The sequence below is a fragment of the Coffea eugenioides genome, chromosome 5 (genome assembly GCF_003713205.1).
Source record: "Coffea eugenioides isolate CCC68of chromosome 5, Ceug_1.0, whole genome shotgun sequence".
Taxonomy (NCBI): Eukaryota; Viridiplantae; Streptophyta; class Magnoliopsida; order Gentianales; family Rubiaceae; genus Coffea; species Coffea eugenioides.
This window is the reverse complement of record NC_040039.1, coordinates 51102757-51126640: the sequence shown is the minus strand read 5'-3', so window position 1 is coordinate 51126640 and position 23884 is coordinate 51102757. Positions and strand designations below refer to the sequence as shown.

The window sequence follows — 23884 nt, the reverse complement described above, 5'->3', positions numbered from 1 at the left end:
TCTTCACCTCGTCCCCCCTCTTCTGCTCCTCTTCGAGGGCCGATCTGAGACTGTTCATAGTAGCCGCGGCCTCCTCATCTCTCACCTCGGCCTCCTTAAGCCGTCTTTCGAGCTCGGCCTTCTCGGACTCGGACACCAACAGTTTTTTCTCCAACTTGGAGATTTGATTTTGCAGCTTGCCGGTGTCCTGTTCCTCGACCAGAGCACAGTAGCGGTGTGCCATCTCGGCCACAAAGGCCGAGGTGGAAGCCGTGCTCACCATGAGGCTTTGAACCATCTCAGCCGGGGTCAACTTCTTCATAAATTCCAAGTCCCTTGGTAGGGGGGAGTGCATCACCAACTCTTGGGCAACCCGAGGATGGCTGCACCTGTCGTTGACGAAAGTTTCCAGTTCGGACACCAGTGCCCGGCGGGGTGCGTCTTTTCATCCCCAGAAAACACCGGGGGACTATGGAAACGATTCCATAGCGAGGTCCCCGACACTGCATTGACCGGGGGTTTCAGCTGCTTGCCTCGGCCATGAGGTGGGAGTGCCGTGGTGACTCCAAGAGGCACTCCCTCTGGCACGGACGAGGTGGACCCCGTAGCAGCGGTGGCCGAGCTGCTTTGACCAACCGGGGTGGGAGTGCTCTTGGCCGCCGAGGTCTTGGCAGCCTGCCCTTGCGATTTCTTCTTCGGCGGAGGTGCCGACGTCTCATCAGAGCTCTTCCTCTTCTGCCTTTTGGCCACTTCGGACGAGCCCGATACGACGATGTCGGACAGTTTAGTCACTGCACAAAAAACAAATATTATCATATGTCTTAGCCGAAGTGAAAGCAAAGTTATGAAAGAAAATTACAAGGAATCTTAAGTTTGGTGGAAGTGAAGGGAGCTCTGTCGGGACTGAGCAAAGCTCGGCTGATTCCCCCGTCAACCAGCACGGCTTCGGGGTAGTCCAGACTGTATATCCGAAGTCCCGACCTCATCAGCTTCTGGAAGTCCTCCTCCTTGGCATCCCCAGCGGAAGGATCGGCCTTCGCTTTGATTGGCCTCCACCAGAAACCTCTAGGGAAGTCCACTTCGGACACAAAGAAGAAGTCGCGTTTCCAATTCTTGATCGAGCTGGGAGAACCGACCACCAACTTCGGAATGGCATTGTTCCGGTTACTGACAAAAAACCATCCCTTGTCTGTCCCGTGCGCCTTAAGGGTATAACATCGGCGGAAGAGGTCGACAGAGGGAGCCACCTCCTGATGTCGGCACAGCATCTCGAACCCTATAATGATGCGGATCGCGTTCGGGGTGAGTTGGGTAATCCTCACGCCGAAGTGACGAAGCAAGTCCCTGAAGAACCTTGACGTGGGCATCCTCAGCCCGGCCTCTAACTGTTGGACATAGATGGCCACTGTGCCCAAGGGGGGCTTTTCGGCTGAGTCATCTGCTCCGGCCGGAATGATCTCGTACCCCGACCGGAAAGGGTACTTGTTCATCACCTTCACGGCCCTATCTCTTCGGATGCGACTTCTAAACTTCGGCATCTTGCCGAAGTCGATGTTGGCTAGGTCCTCGGGAGCGACAGGCTCCAGGGCGTCCTCGTCGTGTGGTGTCTCGACGCCGAGCTCCTCGTTGTAGTCCACCTCGGAACCACCCTCGCTCATCTCGGATGACTCCAACTCCGAGGCTGCCCCACTGGCTCCCGCCTCGGTTGATCCCTTCTCAGAACTCGGGGTCGACCCTTCCGAACTAGATGTCGTCGCTTCTTCCCCAGGATCCGGCCTCACCTCGGTCAGGTGGCTCGGAGTTATGGTCTCTTTGTGGGTCTTAGCCGTTTTGGCCATGGGTGAAAGACGAAATAAGAAAGAAGAAGGGTACTTACTATTGCCTACGGAACTGGACGAAGTGGATGACCTCGGATCTGATCTCGGCTACTACTCCGATCTCGGCTACTATATTGACCTCGGCTACGCTCGCGAACTTTGCGGGTCTCGGATGAAAATGAAAGGTGTGAGAAGTGCGATGAGGGGGACCCCCCCTATTTATAAGGGTTTGGGGAGAATCCGAAGAGGCGGCAAGAATGCGAAAGGACGGCCACGTTCGAATTCAAAACGTCGTGCCTCCCTCTCTCCTCATTAATACCCCGTCCTTTCAGCTGACACCCTCTGCACGAAACGTCCCACTACTTCACGACGCGACGGTTACCAGTGACCACGTCCTGTCAACTGACACGTCCACGTGTCGCGTCCCCGCATCTTCCGGGGCAGTTTCGGGACTCCGGCTCTCTACGACTTCGGCACAAGAAAGCCTCGGAACCTCCCTAGCCCGGAGCTCCCGAGGCTTGGGGGGCTTATTGAGGATGCTCACCTCGGCCGCCCCGCATGTCCGAGGTGACCTCACCTCGTCCGACATCAGAGCTCACCCGTGCCTCGGGGATATCCCTTAAGCTCGGCCGGATCCCTAGTCTACCGTGTAGGTGACCTCGGCACCTCCACCTCAGCTGCACGCGGACGAGGCAAGTCACCTGACATCATCCGGGATCAGTGCTTTATCTGAAAAGCACTGTCGCACTTAATGACTACTGCAAAGGACTCCTCGTCACCCTGTCCAGGCGGCTACAGTGTCAGAGTCAGGCCCCCTGACAGGGAACAGAGCCGTAATGGCAGGGTATGGGTCCCACCGACATAAGACCTTCGTCCTGCCCTCCACTCTCACTCTATAAATACCCCACACACTCCCAACAAGTAAACACACTGTTCATTTGGCAAATACTATTGCTTCTTTCTCGTTCTCATACTAACTTGACCGTCGGAGTGATCCCAGGGGAGAAGCCCCACCATTCACTTCGGACACAGGAGTTTACCTCACTTCATCTCAGAGAGGACTGATTCAGGTCGGTCTAGTTACCAACCAAAAATCACCTCTTCAATTCCAATCCAAGCAGGGCAGTTTATCATCTCAGGATTATACCAAATATGGCATGTAGGAGGTGGTTTGCACCAAATATAGCATTCCAGTTTATCATCTCAGGATTATCATGTAGGAGGATTATACCAAATATGGCATATATGTCACATCTCCCATTTCAAAACTGCCCAAAAAAAGAAAGAAAAAAAAAATCTACCAAAACGGAAAGTATTATACAACTCTCTCAGGATGCACCACTAAGAAGCACAAACAAATGTCTCAAATGAGGCACAAATGAAAAAGAAAAAAGGGCTGTGAACGAAGAAAAAAAAATTGAGATGCAAAGTAAATTGTGGTTTTAGCATTGTGTCCATCAGTTACTGCATTCTGGAAACGTGTCTGTCGAAGTTCAGTAAAACCTGTATAAATTAGTAACATTAGAACCATATGAATTTTATTAATTTAAAGAGATATTAATTAATCGATAAATTAATAATTTATGAATTTATCGAAGGTACTTACAATCCAAAGAAACACTAATTTAATCAACTAAAGTTCTATTTTATTTTATAAAATATGAACTATTCTATTAATATAAAAGGAGGCTAAAAGTTTAGAAAATATAAAGCAATCTATATCTATTTGATTTGCAAGTATAATTTAATTCTATTAATATTTTCCATATATGTACGTAACTGATATCATTTTTTGAGATAAAAAAAGATTTAAAAATACTAAATGATAGATGTCTATCTCCATTTTATTAAATGCAGACAATGAATCAGATTAAAAAAGACAGCACCTTGAGCAAGCGAGTAAGAGTTGCCCAAGTTTAACTTTAGCTTTTTAGTTCTGTCCAATGTACCCAGCTCTCAGTTCCGATTTTGATTATGTTTACCATTTGGAGTTCGAAATCAGTTGACATAGATGTAAAATTGTTTGTAGATGAACATGACACCTCGGTTTTCTAGGGTGTTTGTATAATACTACTTGTTTTTCCCTTACTTACTTTAGTTACAGAAACCTTCTAAAAACATCTAAAATTTTTAATAAATACATCTTAAGAACACACAACTTTTTTTTTTCTCTTCCTTCTGTCACGAGCTGCTTGTTTTCCTACAAGCTAGAGGTGCGATCCGTGTCACTTCTTCCTTGCCCTTAACAACAAAAATTGAACAATTTAATTCCCATATTCTTGATTAATCCTTGTGGAACAGTGCAATTTCCGGGCGTCTATGTACATAAATAAACTTATGTGATGAGGTATAAGAAACTAATGCTTAACCTTTGACATTCAATTTGCGTCCGTTTTTTGCTGCATTGCAATTTCATTTCTTCTTTTTATCCTTTCTGTGGTCTACACACATTCGACATTAGTCTCCTTATTATGTTTCCAATCTATTGCAAAACGTTCTACTGTTTCCTGGGGGAAAAAACTCAAGAAAGAATTCGCCGATAAACTGCATATTTTCCTCCATGTAAAGATTTAGACTTCTTGAAAGATTCGAAAACAGGAGCAGCCAAACAAACATATTTTTAACTACTAACATTACTATCAGTCAGTACAAGAATTTTTCTTCAAATCGAAAATTGTTGCTAGACTATTTCTCCTATCCAATGCATTACAACGTGCTAAAGATAATTGATACCATCATCCATGAACCAGCAACCGCAGCCATGCTTGGAACCCGGAATGAGAAGCTAGCAGAACTTGAAGTGGGAGCACCTGAAACAATGACGAAACATGTATAAAGTCGAAATCTGATTCTAACCATTTATTGCAGCTTAAAGTTTCTTAAACTGTTTGCTCGTTCCAATGTTTTGTTAACCTTGAAAATTTTTAACAAAAGCACACCCGAGAAAGTACTTTCAGCTTCCGTTCTCCAAAATTTTCACGACCAAAAAAAGGAAAAGGCCCTTTCCAATTTCTGGCAAAAAAATTTTAAAACCCCACTAGAATAAGCCAAATTATATGTCAGTCGGGGAGAAAATTAAGCAGCATACCAAGAATGCAGCCAAGAGGATTAATATGCACCCCACACCTGCCGGGCAATTGTTGAGCCTGAGTTATGTTAATTCCAGCCCTCTCAGCTTGATTAGCTCCCCTGATGCTGATCATACTACACAGGCATTCCGGCTCTGATCTGATTACAACTTTTAGGGGGTCGCAACAACTGCTAGGTGGATCCCTGTTCCCATTCAGGTAGTCCATGCAAGGCTGAAGTCGTTGTATGCAAGATTGGTCTTGAGCACGGATTTCCTCCACCCTCGAGGAGAAAGACAAGATGAACACCAAGGCTATACTGCAGTACCTGGGCACGAGTTTCATTTTTCCTATTCAATGGACGATGATAGTTAATTTGATAGCTGTTGTAGGTGGTATGCTTATATATTGACGCTGGAAGAAATGTTACAGTACGGGTTGGTGATCAAACTCCGGTTCGAAATTTGACTCTGATGTCATATTAGCTTTAGAGGAAAGTTCAAAGGCGCAGAGACAGATAAATAGGTTGAGCTACTTCTGAAACAAACTAGCAAATCTAACCCGTAAAAGAAAGGAATGAAATTTAATTAATCAAGCAATAGCAGCATCTCAGCAGATTGATGGATGCAATCCAATCTTACTTGTCCTCTTTCGTACGTTTGCACAGGATGATTCAATAATGGTCATATTATTTACTTTAACAGATTATCGTTTGTTTTCCAATTTCGCCTACACACCGAGGAAGCATCATCAGACATGCGTCTCCATCCTTTAAATGTCCAGAAATATCATGCCAACTTTTCAAAATGGTACTATTTTTCCCCCCTACTTGGCCAGAAAAAGAGCATCAGCCCAGGCCCCAGGTAAACACCTAAATTTCACATGCTGCTTCACAAGCATGCCGCAGTTGAATTTGTTATCATGTGAAGCACCAGAGTAGAAGCTCAAAGACTTTTCACTTGCGCTCGAGGCAGGGGATGCAAGCATATCAAACATGCAACAATTGCTTTATTTGTAAAATGCAGTTATTCCAGCAGGAACAAGAATCTGATGATGACGACGGAAGAAATTGACAACCCCATCCGTGTTGCACTGAAACATAGACCCAAACACTTTTGTAACAATAAAACACCGAGCCATAAAAATGAAAACTTTTCCTTCACTTTCAATTATATGAAAGCAAAGTTTAACAACCTAAAGCTATATATGCCAATTCTCATCATAAAAAAAATCCAGCATTCATTAACTCCATTAATTGAATTGGTCAGCGCATGATAAGAAAAGGGGTATTATCCATTTCACCTCCATAACAACACAAAACACCACAGAAAATAGGAGGTATCTTCCCAATGAAGACACCGCGATCTGCTGCACTGCAAACAGAATCTTCAAATTCTTCTAAGATAAATATTTTTAAGGTATCAGATACACAAGCTATTCTTCAAAGGTAAATATCCAGTTTCTATTTGAAAGTTATACTACCAAAGAACCATTGACAATCAAATACACCATGAAAAATGTTTCTTCTACGCCAGCTTAAAGTATTGATCTTCATCATATTAGGTCTTTCAGAGAGCAATTGGTGTTGCAATCTCTTATCAATGCCACTGAGAAAAATAATTAAGAATTGCCAGCAGTTGCAGAGAACAAAATGACTCTGAAATCGAACTTTAGTTGAAAAGGTCTGAGTTTAGCCAGTCCCTGCAATAGAAAGGGAAATAGTAAATTCAGCTAACACGCTCAAAACTTTAGAGACAGCTTTAATATTTGATATTTCTATTTGGTTTAAAAGAAGACAATAGAGACAGTTATTACTTGCTAATATCATCAAGGTGGTCATCGAAATCTGTGATATCCTTCCATTTCTTAGATGATATAAAATCCAAAAGGATCACATTGGCTGAAGGCTCCTTGACAGTCAGCCTATCTGATCCAACTAGCTTCCAACTCCTAGATGTATCCTTTGTGTAAAGCTGAGAAGGCAAAGAAGACAAGTAGAGCGGACAACTAAATAAGTTAATCTTACGAATCTCGAATAATGTTAAGCTCACAGAATGGGGAAAATCACATTATAATCATCCAGCTCTATAAGATGCCATTTTCCACAAATGGACAACCAATATGTTATAAACAACATGGATAACTAAAAATATTGTTTATAAGGAATAAGAAGGTCATCACCAAAAGAGGAAAATATATATCTGCATTGCTGTATGATGAAGATTGGAACAGGTTCCACCTCAAAACACCCAATGAAAATAGAGGACAAAAGATTCAAGCTTAGTATGCACATAGCTAAAGTAGCATTGCAACAGTATGCCGGGTCTCCCTTGATGGTAAAGAATTTAATGCATGATTAATTCATTATAAGCTCATGAAATGACCAGTAAAATCAAAACATGTATAACCTTCTGTGAAGGCGATCTTAGTAAAATAGTTTGGTCCAAAAAAATTAAGAAAATCATGTAAATATCAGTAAAGATGAACAGAACATCAAGCCATCAGGAGAAATTCGTGTTTTATTCGACATCAAAGAAAGGAATACAAGAAAGGAGATGAAGTCAAGCTAATTATAGCTTCTAAAATTCACAAAAACCACAAAAGGTCAAGCCATCCATTAAAAACATCAGAGTTTCTAATTTCTCATACAGTAACCAGTTTCATGACATATTACATGTATGGAGAATAAAAAAGGATTTGTAGGAGCTAGTTGTTTATGTGCAAGGAGTGACTGAAAATTGTTTTTCATGCATAATCAATTGGAGCAATCACAGTTATTTGTCTAATATAACACAATAAAGCAGAGCATAGATGCTTTCTTCAGGAAATCGTCATCAATTCTAGCAAAGGAAGCTTCTTTTGCCATTCCGTCAATTTCAAGTTAACAACCAACTAAAAACCTCAGTTCCAACTAAACATAGTGAAAACAGAGATCCCAATAACCATAAAATACATGAAACATTGCAGAAAACTGACCTGCATCACAGGATTCCCATCTTTCCCTTTCGGCAGAGCTTCAAGCTTTTTGTTATCCAGCTGCAATGCCATACATTACCATTCACTCAAAGTTTCAAATATTTCTCATTACTTTACAAATTCTAATACTTCTCATATCTACAAAAAGCTAGAGTTCGAGTAACTGAACGGTTATAACTAAATAAAGTATACATACCAAAAGCAAAGCAGCTCCAGGAAAATATTTGCTAATGTGATCACCAATATTCTTCGCCACATTGCTTAGCTCAAAATCATCAAATCTTTCGTTCGCATGAAAATAGCCCACAATGCTCAACCCTTTATCGTTATAATACTCTTCGATCTGAAATTCCAATTAGAAAGTTCAAATTTTAACAGAAAAACCAGAAAAATAAAATCCCAAGATTGAGTCTTTCCTGCAAAACAAACTGACCATAATAAGAGCGATTTCCAGGGGAGGGAGAAGACCGATCTGGGAATGGAAAAGAGGGACTGAGTCGACGATTTCGACGGTGTCATCGCCAGAGAGCCGGCCCAGGAGGACTCCGTTGACGGCGGAGGTCTTGTGCTTTAGGGCGTGGAGGACCAGCTTTATGTAAGCGTTTTGATGGATCTCGTACTTCGTCTCGCCGCCCATAACTCGGTGAGTCCGATCGAGTTTCTGTTAAGATTTGGTATCGGGAGCGGCCGACGAAAAGGTTGGATAAGTCCCTGTTGTACTTGCTCGTGTGTCTTTACTCCCAGTCTGTGACTGGCTGGGAGACTATGCTTCAGTATTGTTGTTAACTAATTACTCTGGTACAGGTTTCACAGGACAGGTGGACAAACCGAAAAATTAAAAATAAAAAAGACAATTATGTTAGGTCCCTCGCTCGCCGCAGGTTAGGGCCTAGGGGTCGAACCCCTTTTTCCTCTCTAGAATTTTCTAAAATAGAATCGAAGGTTATTTAACTTCTTCTCTGCCTCTCAAAAAATTGGATAGATTCATCCGCCTTTCCTTTCCTTTAATATAGAATCATTTGTAACAATCGTACTATATACTTCAAAAATATAATAACAAAATAGAAAAAACAAATAACAAAACAGGGAGGAATGTACAAAAAAAAGGAACATAGAAAAAAAAAAAGAAAAAAGGAAACAAGGAGATTATAATGCATTAGTAGGGAAAACACCTTTTTTTCAAAGAAAAAAAAAGAGTTTTACTCTTATGCTTTTAATTCTTGATTTTTTAATTCTGATTTTGTCATTGATCATATTTGTTTATCTTAATAAATTTAAAATTGTGTTTAAATTTGATTTATTTATTTATTGAACCGAGTGTGGTTCTGAGTCTTTCACACATTAATTCCCAATTTTATGATCATGGCTTAAACTTAAACCACCAAAATAGTGTTCATATTCGTCGATTTGATTATTAGGTAATTTGGTTTGTCTTCACCTCTATTCCAGAGAAATTTTCTTATTATTCTTTGAAAATAGTCGTTTTTGCACAATGACCCCATTTATAAGCTATGCGTTACTTAAGCTTATTTAGGAAAACAAGAATGTTCATAGATTGAAGCATCGGTGTAAGGAATGACACTTGATGTCTGCTCCGATTTCAAGTTCTTGATTGCACGCGTCTCTATCCTTTAATTTTTCAAACTCAAGCAAAAATCTAAGCTCATAGGCAAAAGAATCCAGTCATTTAACATATAATCTCCTGATTGATCCAAAGATATCAAGAGTAACTGTAATGCTACGAACACTGACACTCAGTTCAAAGCTGCAGATCTTTCCCTTATCTGTGCAACATCAATACTTCAAGCAGAGGAATACAGTGAAGTCACTTTGTGAGTTTACATGAGCTTGTTTTACATCACATGGAGAAATAACAACCCAAAAAGAAAAGGTGACGCTATATAGGCACAAGCACAATGGGATGTAAATGAAAACAGGTTCCTCAGTAATCAGGGATTGAGCCAAATCGATAACCTTGAGCACCCCTCCAGGCGTAATATGCAATTCTTGTCTCATAAAAACCTGCAGGTGTTGATCATAATCAGCATTGGCAAATATAAAAGGCTGGGAGCATAGTCAGCTGTTTGTCAAAACACAGGCGCACTAAAAAGGGAATTGGCGTTAAGGACACGAGATAATAACATGTTTGGCTTATCATTCTACTTTGCCGGACCTGTTGATTGTAAATCCGGCTTTGAGATATTCAGGGGGGGTTGGGGGAGGGGGGGCGGAGGTTTCTCCTTCTCTTATCTTGCCAGAGATATACAAATCACTTTGGCCTTTAAAGAAGGAAAATCACATGCTGCAGCCTGACAGCAGCATCATTTTTAAGTTCTAATGCTCAATCAAAACAGAAACTACTTATCCAATGGATGAACCCGTCCAAGACACCATTTGGTTTGCTTTTAGAAAACAAATGGAGAACTGATAAGGCTGATGCTGCAGAAATGCTATTCATAATCTCAAATGTCCTTCTATTTCTTTATGCCCCAAAATGGTCCAAGCAGATATGCTATTCATCCAAAATATTTAGTGCTTCTCCTCTTTTTATTTGGACCACTGCACGAAATTAGATAAAATAACTACATTTATATTGATGCGTACTTTTGACATACCAGGAAGGAAAGTAAGGAGTCCAAGTCCTAGAAGACCATATGCTTGGGAAGTATCTCCTCCCATGTGACCTGTGAAGATGAAGAACGATAACAAGAGAAGCAGACAGCCCAGAAACAGCAAAAATACTGCCAAGGTAATGGATTTCCAAGGGATTTTATCATAAGATTTTGGTGAAAAATCATATCGAGGGTCATTCCGCCTTCTCCCACTGCCATCATAATCATCATCCTCATCATCATAGGTAGGTAGACGAGTGTATTGAGTGTTCCTCCTAGAAGCCATGCAAGTATAATTCAAATCTTTATCTTCTCAGAGATATGTTCAATAATACTACCTTCAGTATCAGCACAAGTGAAGCGACCTAGAGACCAACTGCAGGACATATGTCAATGGATGTAAGTACATATTCATGAGTCTCACAAGAACAATTTTATCACTAATATCTACTTGCAGAAACTGATTATCCAATTGGAGAGATGAATATAAGGAAAACGCCTTTATCACCGGTAGGATGTATCCCAAAGTAGTACCTTTTCATGATATTCTGACACAATTCTAATGATATGTCTCAAAGATTATTATTCCTAAATAAACTCCTTTTTTCTGGATAAAACTGGCACATAAAGAAGTCTGAACGATAAAGAATTACTGGCTCAGACCAAACCTGGATCTAGTCAATTCAACTACATCTGTCTTGGAAATTAAGCATAAGGACCAGGCGCATAATTTTTAAGTAACTAAAAGCCACAAAGCTGAGATCAATTTCTGCCATCAAATGGACATATTGGTAGTTCGCACAAAAAAAATTGCGGATGATCATTAACCTAACGATGGTAACCTTTCTGAATCAGCATGGTGCAGTTAGCAAATAAGAAATAATACATGTATTGATACACAAGTAAAGTTGAAGCATTTGGTTAAGCAGCAGTCAAAGCCATCATATTTTGCTACCAACAATAGATTCATCAGTTATAATCTCGTTATAGCATTCTCTCTTCCTCCCACCGCAACCTGTAGTTATCGGGATTTTGTAGTTCCAAGATCCTAACTTAGCAGTTAGTTTGCTCATGATAAACTAAAATACAGCAAAATAGAAGTAAAAACCAATTAATTTTGGCGAATATGGCAATCAATTTTACATCTTCTCATGATTCCTAGTCAATTCTACACTTTCACCAAGATTACTATATTTGCACTAGTCTTTTTCTGGCTAATGGATGATTTCTCACTGAAATTTTCACAAGTAAACGAACGTCATCAAAAGGCATTACCGGTGAACTTGCTTCAAGTTTTACATAACTAGAAATGCATCCAAATTTCTCGTTATATTTGCAGAGAAAAAGCGTAGGGCTAAAAAGCCAAGAGAATAATACTTACCAAGAGAAAAGGTAGTGAATTACGGATGAATCAAACTGTGGAGACGACCTTCCTGGTATCGAACGGGAGCTAACTTTTTATTCCTGCCAACAACGTAAGAAACTTCCACCCAGAAAAATTCAATATTGACGAAAATGGTTTGTAAATTGCCCTGAATTCAATCATCAATGTTGCGGTTCCGGGTCCAGTTCCAGCTCGGGGGGTATCGGGTCAACGTGGATTGGGCTCGACCTATAAATCGGTGGGCCCGTCGTGTGTGACTATGAGTGCCGTGGATTAGCCCAACTCATGACCTTCCTTGTTCAGTCGTTGGTTTTTGTATATACTTCTTTTTTTTTTTTATTTGTCAACACAAGTAATATCCTAACTCTGCCGGATTAATATCCCCATGCTTGTAAATCCCGTCCCTCAAGAATACACAAGTGTTAACAGGGGTCGAACCGTGACCTCGGAACCAAAATAAGCTACCTCGAGACCATCGAACCAATCTCGAGGGGTTTTGGATTTTGTATATACACTCCTTGACTTTTGATGCTATTCAATGGTAGTATTGATAACGAGCCTAATCGAACTTATTTACCTAAACTCAAAAGTTCGATGAACCTTTTAACTTTGATGCTTAAACTCGACCTATATAAAATATAAGGAGGTCAAGATTGAACTTGAACTAGAACTGATCACATTCAAAATTGTAAGACGAGTAATTTATGTCAGGAGCATCAATTTTTAGATAAGTTAATAATTGCAAAAATATAAAAATATATCTATAAAGTTAAAAAGAAAAACTTAATGAGTTGTCGAATAAAATATTTAAGAGCTGGAATTCGATTCAATAATATATTTGAATAGTTTGAACTGGATTGAAGCTTCTAATCAAATTGCACTAGATTTATCTGACACCCCTATTAATTCAATAGTTGCTCACGATCTATTGAATTTGTTGACGGTGGAGAGAGAGAGAGAGAGGTGGAGACGGCGGTGACCTGAAATCCATGTACTTTTTCACGTTTAAGAATTGCCAATGTGCAAATCAGTAACACAATCAATAATGTGGTAGCAAAAAAGTTGGAGGATGAATTTTGAGCAGCCACGTTGCCTATTCTCGGTCAGTCACGCTCACACCATGAGATGGCCTGAGAATAAATCAAAATTGTTACTCGTGGCCTATTGTTTTAGGGGGAAATCATGGATGAGAGGGAAAGATGGGCCCCCCACTTTTCATCTTAAGCCCCAGGCCCGCCTTTACACGTAACCCCACATTTTCAATTTCCATTTTTATTTTCATTTCGTTTTCTCCAAACAAGCATACTTAAGCTGCTTATATTGAATTGTTTCTTCACCTCAGTTTTAAGTTCCCCCTCTTTCCCAGACACACACACACACACACACCAATCCAACCCAAACTCAAAATCTTTCTTTCAAAATCTCTCTTCGAAGAAGTTTTATAAAGGTCTCTGTTTTAATTCTTCACAAACATTTGTTCGGAAATCTCCCATTCTCATTTCTTCCTCCCCCCCCCCCCTTCTGCATGCACAAATGTCTAAAAGTACTAACTAGTGTTTGATTAAAGAAAATTTAGGATTTTTTTGTGACTTTTTATTTATTTTTTTGAAAATTTTTAACCTGTTTCTCTTCGTAGACGGAAGAATGAACAGCAACGCCAGCGATGTTCATAGGGTTGCGGCCGGAAATCTTGAGAAAACGATCCAAGACATCAAGGAGATCGCCGGCAAACACAGCGATGATGACATCTATGCAATGCTCAAAGAATGCAACATGGATCCCAATGAAACCGCTCAGAGGCTGCTTTATCTCGGTAAAACATTTCTGTCTTTTTCTATTTCTTTTGTTCTTCCTTTAGAACTAACTTTTGCTGTATATGGTTGTGTTTGAGTTGGCGCTTAATTATGTGTTTATTTTTTCTTGTGTTCGTTGTTGCGTTTCTATATGGAATTCTTGATTCTCTTGTGAGGTAAAAGTGTTGTGGTCGTGTAACATTATTGTTATCGAAATGCTGTTGATCTATGGACTTGTTTGGCTGATTTTTATTGTTGGGCATCTGGAAATTCGGGCTGAGGATAAAAGAGGGTGCAATCAAAAGATCCTTTTTCTCTTTCTTTTCTTTTAGTTCTTTCTTGTAAATTTTAAATTGATTGAATTGCTTCGGTTTGTGCATTTTTGAGTTTCTGAAATAGACGATACTCCGAAAAAATGTTTGCAGTCTTTTGCTTACAATTTACTTTCTCTGTTCTCTCTCTGGTTTTAGTAAATGGTATAGTGGTGATTTCTCTAGGAATTCCTTTACTCAAACCATGCCTTTCTTTTCCCTTTTTTCTTTATTTTGTCCTTTCCATTTTCCATTTTGGTGATAAAATGTGATTTTTGATTCATATCAGTGGCACTCAGATTGCCAAGAAGAGGAAGTGGTAAAGTAGACCATGACATACTCATATGTGATTTTTTTTTCCTTTTGTTCTTTGCCGTGGCTTCTTTTTCTCTCATTTTTATATAATTGAAAATTTGTGAATTGCTCTGCATTCAGTGTATGTACTGGTATGCAATGTGAAGGGACAGGTAGGATACTAGTCAATGGGATTCTTTATTACTTGTTATCCTTTGCAGGAGAAATTAAGCCGAGTTGGTGCCAACCTTGGTTTTCATACTTATCTGTAACAATTTTATCTTTTCTTTTTCTTTTTTCTCTCCCATTTTACTGAACGGTTACGAGTCACTTAATAAAGATGACGAAAGACTTAGAAAAGCAATTTGTGAGGATTTTTTATCGCTTGTCCAATGTCATTTCTATGTTAAATAAGATAGGTTACGTGGCCTCTGCATTGGATGTATTCATGACAGAAGCGTATCTTGTTAAGAAAAGTGAGAAAGGAAATTGTATTACGCGAGCATCCACGTGAATGTGGGCCATGTAAATGCAAATTGAAAGGCGAGTAAACAAAAAATGTGTGACGTGGCCATTTGCATGTACATTGACCAAGTAAATGCAAAGTGAAGTTGAGTAAGGAAGAAGTATAATGTGGGCATTTACTTGTGTGCAGTCCTAGTTAACACAAAGTGAAATTGTGAGTCAAGGGAAACGTGTGAGCTGGGCATTTAGGCATATGTACTCCAAGTATAAGGTGAGTAGATGAGAATTTATAGCAAGGACAATTTACAAGAACATGGTCCAAGTAAATGCGAACCCTGCTCCCACGGTCATTGTTGGCTCTTTGCAAATTCTAATGATCCTGTTTATTGTTTATTTCCTTTTCTATTTGCAAAATACTCAATGCTATTATGACCTTCAATTATGCACAAGTACTACTCAAAGTTTGACTGCATTGGCAATAAATACATTTTGTGACTGTCCCTTTTGGTGCTAATTTTCTTTTACAAAATTTACAAGCTACTTATGAATTGTTAATGGCTATGCTTTTATGTATTTTTGTATGTGCATATACTAGAATGTCTCCATACTTTTACATGGTCGAGATAGGAAGATCAAAAAGTCAGTTTTGGCATGTTCTACTTTGCAATGACTGCTTGAACTACATTTTTGTGTTTGCACATAAAGTTCATGGGAAGTTGTGTTATATGGTGACTATACTGAGTAGCTTGAGATTGTTGGGGTCAGTCTCTGTCTCCATCTTACTTTTATAGTGATGCACCAAACACAGAATAAACTTCTTGTGTTCCTGGGTGTTGGTGACCTCATCTTCTCTACTTTGTTAGATTAGTCTTCGAAAGCTTTGTTTGTTTCTAATCTACTATCTTCTTCTTCTTTAAAAAAATCATCCCAACTTAGTCAAGGTGATTCTGCTAGCCCTTTTAGAATAACTCTTTTTTCTTCATTATCTGTTCTGATATGGTTTTACATGATTTAATACTTTTTTCTTCATTTTCTGTTCTGAATGTTTTATTACTTTTTTCGTTGTTTTCTGTTCTAATATGGGTTTTTATGTTTTATTATACATTTATTTTTTAAAAAAAGGGATGAGCTCTTCCACTTGTTTGTGCAGATACATTTCATGAGGTCAAAAAGAAGCGTGATAAGAGGAAATCTGTAAGTATTACTATCTCGCTGTTTTCTCCTTATGTTCATATGCAAGCATAGTTCGTTAAATTTTGTCCTGGACCAAATTTAGTTTTATAACATGGTAGAGCACTACAAGATGCACTGTTATCTAGTTTCTTGTTGGAATACCTGGTTGGACTTTTCTAGGTTTAAATAATGATCCATTGTGCTTTCATTTGTTGCTTATCTTATCATTTGTTATGTGTCTGAGATTATGCAATGCATCGTACTAAGCCACTGGTCAACGTGAAAGATTAAACTGTTACTGGATCTGTCGAAATTTCTTGCATGACCTAGTGAAGTCACTTTTGATCTCCCCTTTTATTCCAGATTTTGTGGGAATTTACAGAGAAGATAGGCATCAGATGTCCTTTTTTCAAACAGCTGCTTTTTTTAAAGTAATCAGGTGCATATGAACTGGAACCTGGTTGATGTTTAACTAGTTTAACCTGTATATCTTGTCTAAAGTTAAAATTAATCAGTTGACCAATGGTTAAGAATAAAGTTTACAATTTGTCTGTGTATGTATCCATGGGCTACATTTACACTTACAAATTACAGTTCTGCTCTTTCCTTTCTGAATACTATGCAAGTTCATTAAATTTTAAAATACTAAAAGCTAGCATTATCTGTTCAATTTCCTTTCAGAATGTAAGCATCCAAGCCAATGAACGACCTAGATGGACATCTGGCATGCAGCGGCGAGGGGCTAGGGGTGGTCGTGGGAACGATTATTATACAAATATTCCTAATGGTATACTGTCAAGTTTGACCATTAATGGGGATTCTTTTGCATTAATATCTTTTGACTTGTATACGGATTATTTTGTATTAACGTCTTCTGATTTGTATGCTACCCGTCTCACTTAGTTGATTGTTTCTGATAATATTACATTGGGCTGCATTTTTTTTACATGGAAGTAATGTACTTAGTAGGAAGATAACCATTTCCAGAAACCTGATATTATTATTTTTTGCATATGCAAATTCATTTATGCATTGTCTTTCTTGTACAAAGTCTTAAAGGATTGATTAATTATGTTTAAATGCTTCTTGTTGTAGTGAATGCTGTTAAGCTGTATATTTTGCCCTTCTGTACATTGTTGAGCCTGTGAATTGTATATGTAATTCTCATGAGCATGACTAAAGTTCTGACTGTATATCCCCACAGGGTGACCCGGATTGTTTTATGCTAAAAGACTTGCTCATAGATGGTGTCTTAGGATCCTGGATGTGACTAATTCTATGTTCTCTATTAGTGTGATAAGGATTGAGAAGACTCTCTTACTTCCCTTTTTTTCTCAGCCAACTCTTTGCAGTACACCGAGGGAATCTTTTGTTTTTGCCTGGATCACATAAATTCAGATTAGATGTTGGTCTTCTGCTACCATGTATTTACCATTTGGTGCCATCTTTTTTCAGATGCTGGATGCAGAAGACAAATGAGTGCCAGGCAGGAAAATAGTGGCCCTAGCCATGCAGAGAGAAGTGCCAAGCTTTTGCTGCCTGTTCAGCCTAGAACTGCAAGCAATGCAGCACCTCATAGTACTAAGTAAGCATTTGCATCATAAGTTCTTCCATTGCCTCTGCTAAAATGAGCTTCAGTGCTTTAGGAGTTTGAATTGAAGTCACCTATGCAAAAGCTTACTGGCATAACGATGATTGTTCACAGTTCTTCAGTTACCCCTGTTTATGGACCCAGAAGTGTATCTAATGGGGGCTCAAGCAATGAACATATTCCCCGAGCATCTGCAGATAATATTATGGACCTCGGTCGGGGTACTTCTGTTGCTGATGTCAATAAATTGATAAAAAGGCCAGCTCTGCCAGCTCTTGCTGTGAAGCAGCTTTCAAATTTAAATCCTGGCCCCACTCCTACCTCTACACCGACTACTGCCTCCAATAGTTCATCAGGTGCAAGATTTGACGGAAGAAATTCGGAATCTAGATCCAGTCATTTACTAACTTCCATGAATTCAGCTCCTGTCTCAGGTGTCTATTCATCTGCTTCAGATCCAGTGCTACTACCATCTCTCAACCCCCGAAACCCAGGAGCAGTGGGCACCATAAAACGTGAGACAGGAAATCAGCGATGTGCTGTTGAGATTATTGGTTCTTCATCAGAAAGCAGGTTGACTGCCGGTCAAGATGTCAGAAACCGCAATCAAGCTGGTACTGAAACCAACAACAGAGCATCCCAAGAAGTTGAGAAGAGTCAGTATCCTGAACCTTCAAGGACATCATCTTTGTTGAACCATGACAAGTCGTCCACTGCGAATAACAAGCAGGATGGTTGGCCCACCCAACAAGTTAATGGTCCTTCAAAAGGTACATCTACAGTTTTTAAGTCCTAGGCTTCCTATTTTGTCTTAGAGATGATGTAATTTTTTTTTCCCAAAAAAATTCTGGAGAGATTTGTTATCACTTGAAGATGAGAATGCCTTACTTGCCTGCAATTACATCAATATCCTGTTATTTTAGGTCTCTTCATTCATGGGTTTCATTAGCAAAACAATAAAATTTTCTTTTGTTATGTTCCTTTTTTTTTTGGGGGGGGGGGGGGGAGGGTGTTCCAAGGAGATGGATCTTGTATCGTTTGTGGATATTAATGTTTTGTTAGTCCTGCAACATGTAATCATTACAATTACAATGCTCCACCATCTTGTAGAAGCAAGAAAGAACAGTATTTGCTCTATGTTAGTGTATCCAATAAAGTTGTTCTTTTACCTTGCAAATAATGATAATGCATCATAATCTCTGAACAAAACTATGCCTTCTGATGTCAATCATCTGGGTTTTCCTTTCATTATGTGTCTCCTTAATTATACAAAGGGATAATAAGAAATATGTCTCTCATTTTCAATTATTTTATTTTATTTTTTGGTGATCTTACTCTTCTCCTGATTTTGGCCCAGTGATGAAATCTCAGGGTGTAACTGTAGCACTTGGAGCCAATATGCAATCACTTCCTGAGCTGAATAGCTCTGTTCTGGAGCAAGCAACACCACAGCTTGAGATGAAGTTAGAGAAACTAAATATCTCCAACCGTCAACCAGTTATTTTTCCTGATCATATTCAAGTGCCTGAAGCTTTTCGGAATGGGCTGACATTTGGTAGTCTGGATGATGCTTCAGGATTGAGCAAAAATGGAATCAAGGACTCCAAGTGTGTGGAACGAACTGTACTGATGAACCATGATGCTGCTAGGGAACCACCTATTCGGTAAGGCAACATAATTTTCTTCTTTCAGCTTTTAGATCCTTTTTTTTTTTCTGCTTCTTGTTAAGTTTAAAATTTATGCTGAGAGTGAAGTAATGAGACACTTTTTTTTTAATATAGCTAATATGCATTTTTTAAATCTTTAAGTATCTACAAGAAAAATGGTGACTTTTCAGCCTACTGAAGATAATTTACTTTTTTTTAGCAGTAGATTTTTTTCCCCTTTTTTCAACTTCACTATACCTTTTTCTTTTAGTTTTTTTTCTGATAGAGGAACTATGATTTGTTTTTGCTCATCTTTTTTTTTTTTTTTTTTATCTCTCATTTATTTGGTATGACATTTGTATCCAGTCATCATGTTGCATCCTCGGCTGCCCTTGAGGATGACTGCCCTGGCCATTCACAAACTCATTCAAATGCACCTGAAAACTTATCACCTTTAGAAGTAGATGCCTCATCTGCTGCAGCTGTCAAGTCTGACCACTTGAAGCCAGAGATGCCACCACTTACAGGAGGATCGCAGTACCCTCATCTGCAGACTGCCTCTGAGTATAGTTTTGGTTTTGTGCCACCAATGCTAGGGCCCCATGTTGTGCAGGTTGAAGCAACTGAGGTAGAGTTTTCTGTTTTCTGAAGGTTGAAAGAAATCATTACCGACTTAAAATATTGCTATAGATGGAAGTTGTTGAGTGAATGTGCTTTTTCATGTTGCACTGAACTATACATGTTATCAGTGTTTGTTGGGCTAGGAGCCTTCTACTTCATGACTTGCTATTCTCTCATATTAATTTCAACACAAAAGAGATTTTTAATGTTTTTGAAAGTTGTCATTCCTTTACTTATTCTGGTTTAGTAAATGATGATGACACTTGCATAAACATGTCAACTTACAGGTAGGGAATTCTCCAGTTCCATCAACGTCAGGTTCATCTCAACCTGCAACTCAGCCTTTCGGAGTTGGACAGAATTCTGTTGCTATTTCACCGCAATTGATTCCTTTGCTCCGGCAGCCATATCCGTCTAACTATATTTATAACCCTTATTTCCCTCAGCTTTATTTGTCCCATAGCGCCCACCAATTTCTGGGCCACAGTGGGTTCGCCCAACAAGCTTCAACTGGCAACATATATATGCCACCACCAGCAGCGGCCACAGGGGTTAAATTCCCTGTTCCATCAATGTACAAGCCTGGAGCCATTGCTGGAAATATGGCCCAGTTTGGTATTCCATCCGGATATGGTTCGTACGGGTCTTCTGCTGTTGGTTATGGTCTTGGTGCAGCCATGACGCCTGGTAGTTCTGCTGGTAACGAAGATCTTGCTGCAGCTGAGCTGAAGGAAAAGAACATTTATTCAACGCTTAAGCAGGTTTTTGATATTGTTTAAGCACCTTAACCTTTTTCTTGTTTTACTGCATAAATGGAGGAGTAGTTTTACTTGGTCACTAGACCAGTAAACATATGTTATTTGGTCTTCTTTTCGAATTAGTTGGAGTTTATGTTACGATTATATTTTTCTCATTTGACTTGTAGACATGTATTATTTTGTTTTCTTTTCAAGCATGTAGTTGGAGTTTATTTAGTGATCTAGTATTCTCTCATTTAACATCCATGTCGCAATTTCTTATTGTCATGGTGTTGCAATGAAAAACTTTGATGCCAGCATTGCAGAAGATTCATGATTTGCTGTTATTTTAGAAATTTCAAGCCTCTTGTTTGTATGGTTTTGACAGGCCATATGAATTTTATTGGCGCTTATCAAGACTGTTTATGTGTAAAATCTTAGTTGTTCTGCGCTTGAAACATCTCCCCCTTCCACTTAGAATAGTTCAATTCTTGCTATTGGCCACAATGTTTTGGGTATAACACATAATGTGATGCTTAAGTTACGTAAATACTGAACCTAATGAAGCAAAGCAATCATACTTTGCATTCCTTTCCTTCCCTTCACAATCTCTTTAAAAATCATGTGAATCAAATTGACTTCCTGCGGATTTTGATTATCTGCAACTACCTCTCGGAACTCTTCAATTTACATAAATCTCTACTGTTTTCCTTTGTTTCAAAGCACTCGTGTGTATGCATGGAGTACCATTGCTGGAGTAGCAGAATGATGGTGCACAGCAGAACTTTCTCTCCATTAGATGTAGCTGTTTGATGAGACTAGAGCTAACAACTTCTAATCTGTATGTGCAGAGTGAGGAGCCACATGTCTGGACATCTGCTCCTGGACGAGATATGTCAACTTTGCAAGCAAATATTTTCTACAACTTTCCTCAGGGACAGCACCTTGCTTATTCCCCTGGTCAGGGCCCTTTATCTGGAGTGTATCATTTTGCTCAAACAACGGGGGCGCCAACAACTGTTCAGTCACTTGCCCAACAACCCCAGGCAGTTGCAGGATCAGTTGAATCTGTGGTTGATCCAACAGGCACATATCAACAACCTCACTCAATGATCAATTGGAACACCAAATTTCTGAACAGAGAGAATGTGTGAGGAACAAGGGTGCAAACATGCTATTTGGTGGTGCTATGCTTGTAGGCATGGCTGGAGTGCAATGGATTGGCCTGATCCTAGTGTAAATAGAAACATCTGCCATAAAGTTACAGGTCTGGAGGGGGAAGTATATAAGGACGATTTGCCTTGTTATACAAGAGTGTAGGGCTTTTTGTGACACTTTGCAGGTGTCAGCTTTACTTTTCTTTTGCCCTTTTGGTTTTTAGATGTACTTGCGGCCTCATCAAATTGATCTATGCAGTATACTGACAGCTTCTTCGAGAAATATATATATATATATATATATTTATATCCATTAGACATTTGCGGGTCAGAGGAATATGGTAGACTAGATTAGGACAGGTGGGATAGTTTGGTAATTCCATATCCCCTGTATTTCACCTGTACATGAAATTTTGATAGCTAATTGATATGATATACTGTATAATTTGCCGCTTAGATGAATGGCAACCATGTATTATGTATTATCTGATAATTTGACTTTATTATTTTTTCAATTTGTTTACGGAGCAAGTTTTTTTTTTTTTTTCTGACACCAGTGTATTACTGGATGCAGATTGCAACAGAGAAGACAGTTTGGGAGCAAACAAACAAAAAGAAAAATTAAAATACATGTGATGGTATCGAACAGTAACTAGGCAATAGAATTGCTAATAATGAAATGGATTATCTATTTGCACAAACTTATGCTTATCAGCAGAAAACAATCAGGAATAGATCAGCAATCAATCGAAGTAGTATTAATATTGATTGAATTGAGATGATACAGAATTGGCGGTAAAAGGAAAGAAAATGACAAGAATGAAGGAAGAACAAGAAGAAGAATGCTTAAGGGAACAATTCCCAAAATCGAGCTAACAAATTTCTATCCTTCTCCTCTCTGTTCCTGGCCATTTTATAGCCAACTACTAACTAATTCTTCAGCCACTTGGTCCAGCTTGTCCTCGTGATCCTGCTAACAGAATTGGTTGCAGAACCATTGCAGATCCACTTGCCCACTTGAGCTCACGTTTCTTGAGCATTCTCCCAGAGAAGGCGTGATTATGAACTCACGCCTTCTTTTTGCTTTCTTTGCTAATTCCACGTTTTCAGCTTAATTCTTCTGTTTCATGACAATTGCTTCCCCTTCAAACAATCTTGTCCTCAAGATTGGAAGTCAGGGAATTCATTCTCAATTTTTTCTGAATCTTCCCATGTAGCCTCAGCTGGTGTGGTTCCCCACCAGTGGATGAGCCACTGTACAGCTGCTGCATTTCCTTTCTTGGTGATTCTGCGATCCAGTATAGCTGTTGGTTGTACCCTCAGATGTCCTTTACCATCCATGTTAGGCAGTTGAAGCACAGGAGTTGCTTTCTCTCCTAGTTTCCTTTTTAGCAAAGATACATGAAACACAGGGTGCACCTTGGTTCCCTCTGGCAATTGCAGCTTATAAGCAACTTTTCCTACCTTCTGAGTAACCTGGTATGGGCCAAAGTACCTGGCAGACAGCTTGGTGTTGCTTCGCAGCTCCACTGACATCTGCCTATATGGTTGTAGCCTCAAGTAGACCCAATCTCCTACCTCAAAAGTCCTCTCACTCCTGTTCTGATCAGCATAAAACTTCATCCTATTCTGAGCTTCCTGTAGGTTCTTTTTGAGTACTCCATCCATTATCTGTCTGTCCTTTAGATGTTCCTCTACTGTGGCTACTCTGGATTGGTTGTATGATCCCAGAGCTAGCTGTGGGGGGGCCAATCCATACAGGGCCTCGAATGGGCTCATTTTAATGGCTGTGTGATAGGTGGTGTTGTACCACCATTCAGCAAGGGAGAGCCAAGCATTCCACCTCTTTGGTTCCAAGTGTGTCATACATCTAAGATACATTTCCAACACTTGGTTTACCCTCTCAGATTGGCCATCTGTTTGAGGATGATAAGCAGTACTCAACTGTAACTCAGTCCCCAACATGGTAAAAAGTTCTGTCCAGAAATGGCTAGTAAATACCTTATCCCTGTCGGAGAGCATGCTCAGAGGTACACCATGGATCTTGCAGATGTGGTCCATGAAGAGTCTAGCCACTGTGGGAGCATCAAAAGGGTGGGAGAGACTGATGAAATGTGCTGTCTTAGTGAATCTGTCCACCACCACCATAATTGTGTCCTTCTTTTCAGATACTGGCAGTCCTTCAATGAAGTCCATAGTTACATGACTCCATGAGTACTGAGGTATAGGAAGAGGTTGTAATAGTCCTGGATAGGCGTTG

The 23884-nt window shown here is 39.7% G+C and overlaps 4 protein-coding genes across 7 annotated transcripts; 1 reads left to right on the top strand and 3 right to left on the bottom strand.

The window, feature by feature from the left end:
- Positions 1 to 2513: 2513 nt before the first annotated feature.
- On the bottom strand, positions 2514 to 5209 carry LOC113771980 (lipid transfer-like protein VAS). The gene is made up of 3 exons (XM_027316523.1): positions 4885 to 5209; positions 4530 to 4606; positions 2514 to 2588 (listed from the first exon to the last, which is right to left on the bottom strand). The coding sequence occupies exons 1-3, from the start codon at positions 5207 to 5209 to the stop codon at positions 2514 to 2516; spliced, it is 477 nt and encodes a 158-aa protein (XP_027172324.1).
- An 876-nt stretch (positions 5210 to 6085) lies between these two features.
- On the bottom strand, positions 6086 to 8635 carry LOC113770193 (ER membrane protein complex subunit 8/9 homolog). The gene is made up of 5 exons (XM_027314587.1): positions 8274 to 8635; positions 8037 to 8183; positions 7841 to 7900; positions 6680 to 6837; positions 6086 to 6565 (listed from the first exon to the last, which is right to left on the bottom strand). The coding sequence occupies exons 1-5, from the start codon at positions 8475 to 8477 to the stop codon at positions 6535 to 6537; spliced, it is 600 nt and encodes a 199-aa protein (XP_027170388.1). The 5' UTR covers positions 8478 to 8635; the 3' UTR covers positions 6086 to 6534.
- An 871-nt stretch (positions 8636 to 9506) lies between these two features.
- Positions 9507 to 11999, bottom strand: LOC113770230 (transmembrane protein 230-like). The gene is made up of 3 exons (XM_027314638.1): positions 11834 to 11999; positions 10456 to 10828; positions 9507 to 9862 (listed from the first exon to the last, which is right to left on the bottom strand). The coding sequence occupies exons 2-3, from the start codon at positions 10736 to 10738 to the stop codon at positions 9783 to 9785; spliced, it is 363 nt and encodes a 120-aa protein (XP_027170439.1). The 5' UTR covers positions 10739 to 10828; positions 11834 to 11999; the 3' UTR covers positions 9507 to 9782.
- Positions 12000 to 13213: 1214 nt separating this feature from the next.
- On the top strand, positions 13214 to 22080 carry LOC113769936 (GBF-interacting protein 1-like). 4 transcript variants are annotated; one of them, XM_027314265.1, is made up of 11 exons: positions 13214 to 13283; positions 13473 to 13649; positions 15850 to 15893; positions 16554 to 16659; positions 17328 to 17457; positions 17578 to 17819; positions 17919 to 18233; positions 18821 to 19127; positions 19476 to 19737; positions 20018 to 20491; positions 21319 to 22080. In XM_027314265.1, the coding sequence occupies exons 2-11, from the start codon at positions 13481 to 13483 to the stop codon at positions 21619 to 21621; spliced, it is 2352 nt and encodes a 783-aa protein (XP_027170066.1). In that variant the 5' UTR covers positions 13214 to 13283; positions 13473 to 13480; the 3' UTR covers positions 21622 to 22080. The 4 variants fall into 4 exon arrangements, with proteins under 4 accessions (XP_027170066.1, XP_027170065.1, XP_027170064.1 ...); XM_027314264.1 differs by having other exon boundaries at positions 17898 to 18233; XM_027314263.1 differs by having other exon boundaries at positions 17886 to 18233.
- The last annotated feature ends 1804 nt before the right edge of the window (positions 22081 to 23884 follow it).

Coding starts and splice junctions, on each gene's coding strand:
- LOC113771980 (XM_027316523.1), bottom strand. CDS start 5,209: ATGAAACTCGTGCCCAGGTACTGCAGTATAGCCTTGGTGTTCATCTTG. Junction 4,607..4,884: donor TCCTCTTGGCTGCATTCTTG/GTATGCTGCTTA, acceptor TCATTGTTTCAG/GTGCTCCCACTTCAAGTTCT. Junction 2,589..4,529: donor TTGCTGGTTCATGGATGATG/GTATCAATTATC, acceptor CTGACACTGTAG/CCGCCTGGACAGGGTGACGA.
- LOC113770193 (XM_027314587.1), bottom strand. CDS start 8,477: ATGGGCGGCGAGACGAAGTACGAGATCCATCAAAACGCTTACATAAAG. Junction 6,838..7,840: donor ATGGGAATCCTGTGATGCAG/GTCAGTTTTCTG, acceptor TTGCCTTCTCAG/CTTTACACAAAGGATACATC. Junction 6,566..6,679: donor CACCTTGATGATATTAGCAA/GTAATAACTGTC, acceptor TTTCTATTGCAG/GGACTGGCTAAACTCAGACC.
- LOC113770230 (XM_027314638.1), bottom strand. CDS start 10,738: ATGGCTTCTAGGAGGAACACTCAATACACTCGTCTACCTACCTATGAT. Junction 9,863..10,455: donor ACTCCTTACTTTCCTTCCTG/GTATGTCAAAAG, acceptor CAACACCTGCAG/GTTTTTATGAGACAAGAATT.
- LOC113769936 (XM_027314262.1), top strand. CDS start 13,481: ATGAACAGCAACGCCAGCGATGTTCATAGGGTTGCGGCCGGAAATCTT. Junction 17,458..17,577: donor GCAGCACCTCATAGTACTAA/GTAAGCATTTGC, acceptor GATTGTTCACAG/TTCTTCAGTTACCCCTGTTT. Junction 19,738..20,017: donor TGCAGGTTGAAGCAACTGAG/GTAGAGTTTTCT, acceptor GTCAACTTACAG/GTAGGGAATTCTCCAGTTCC.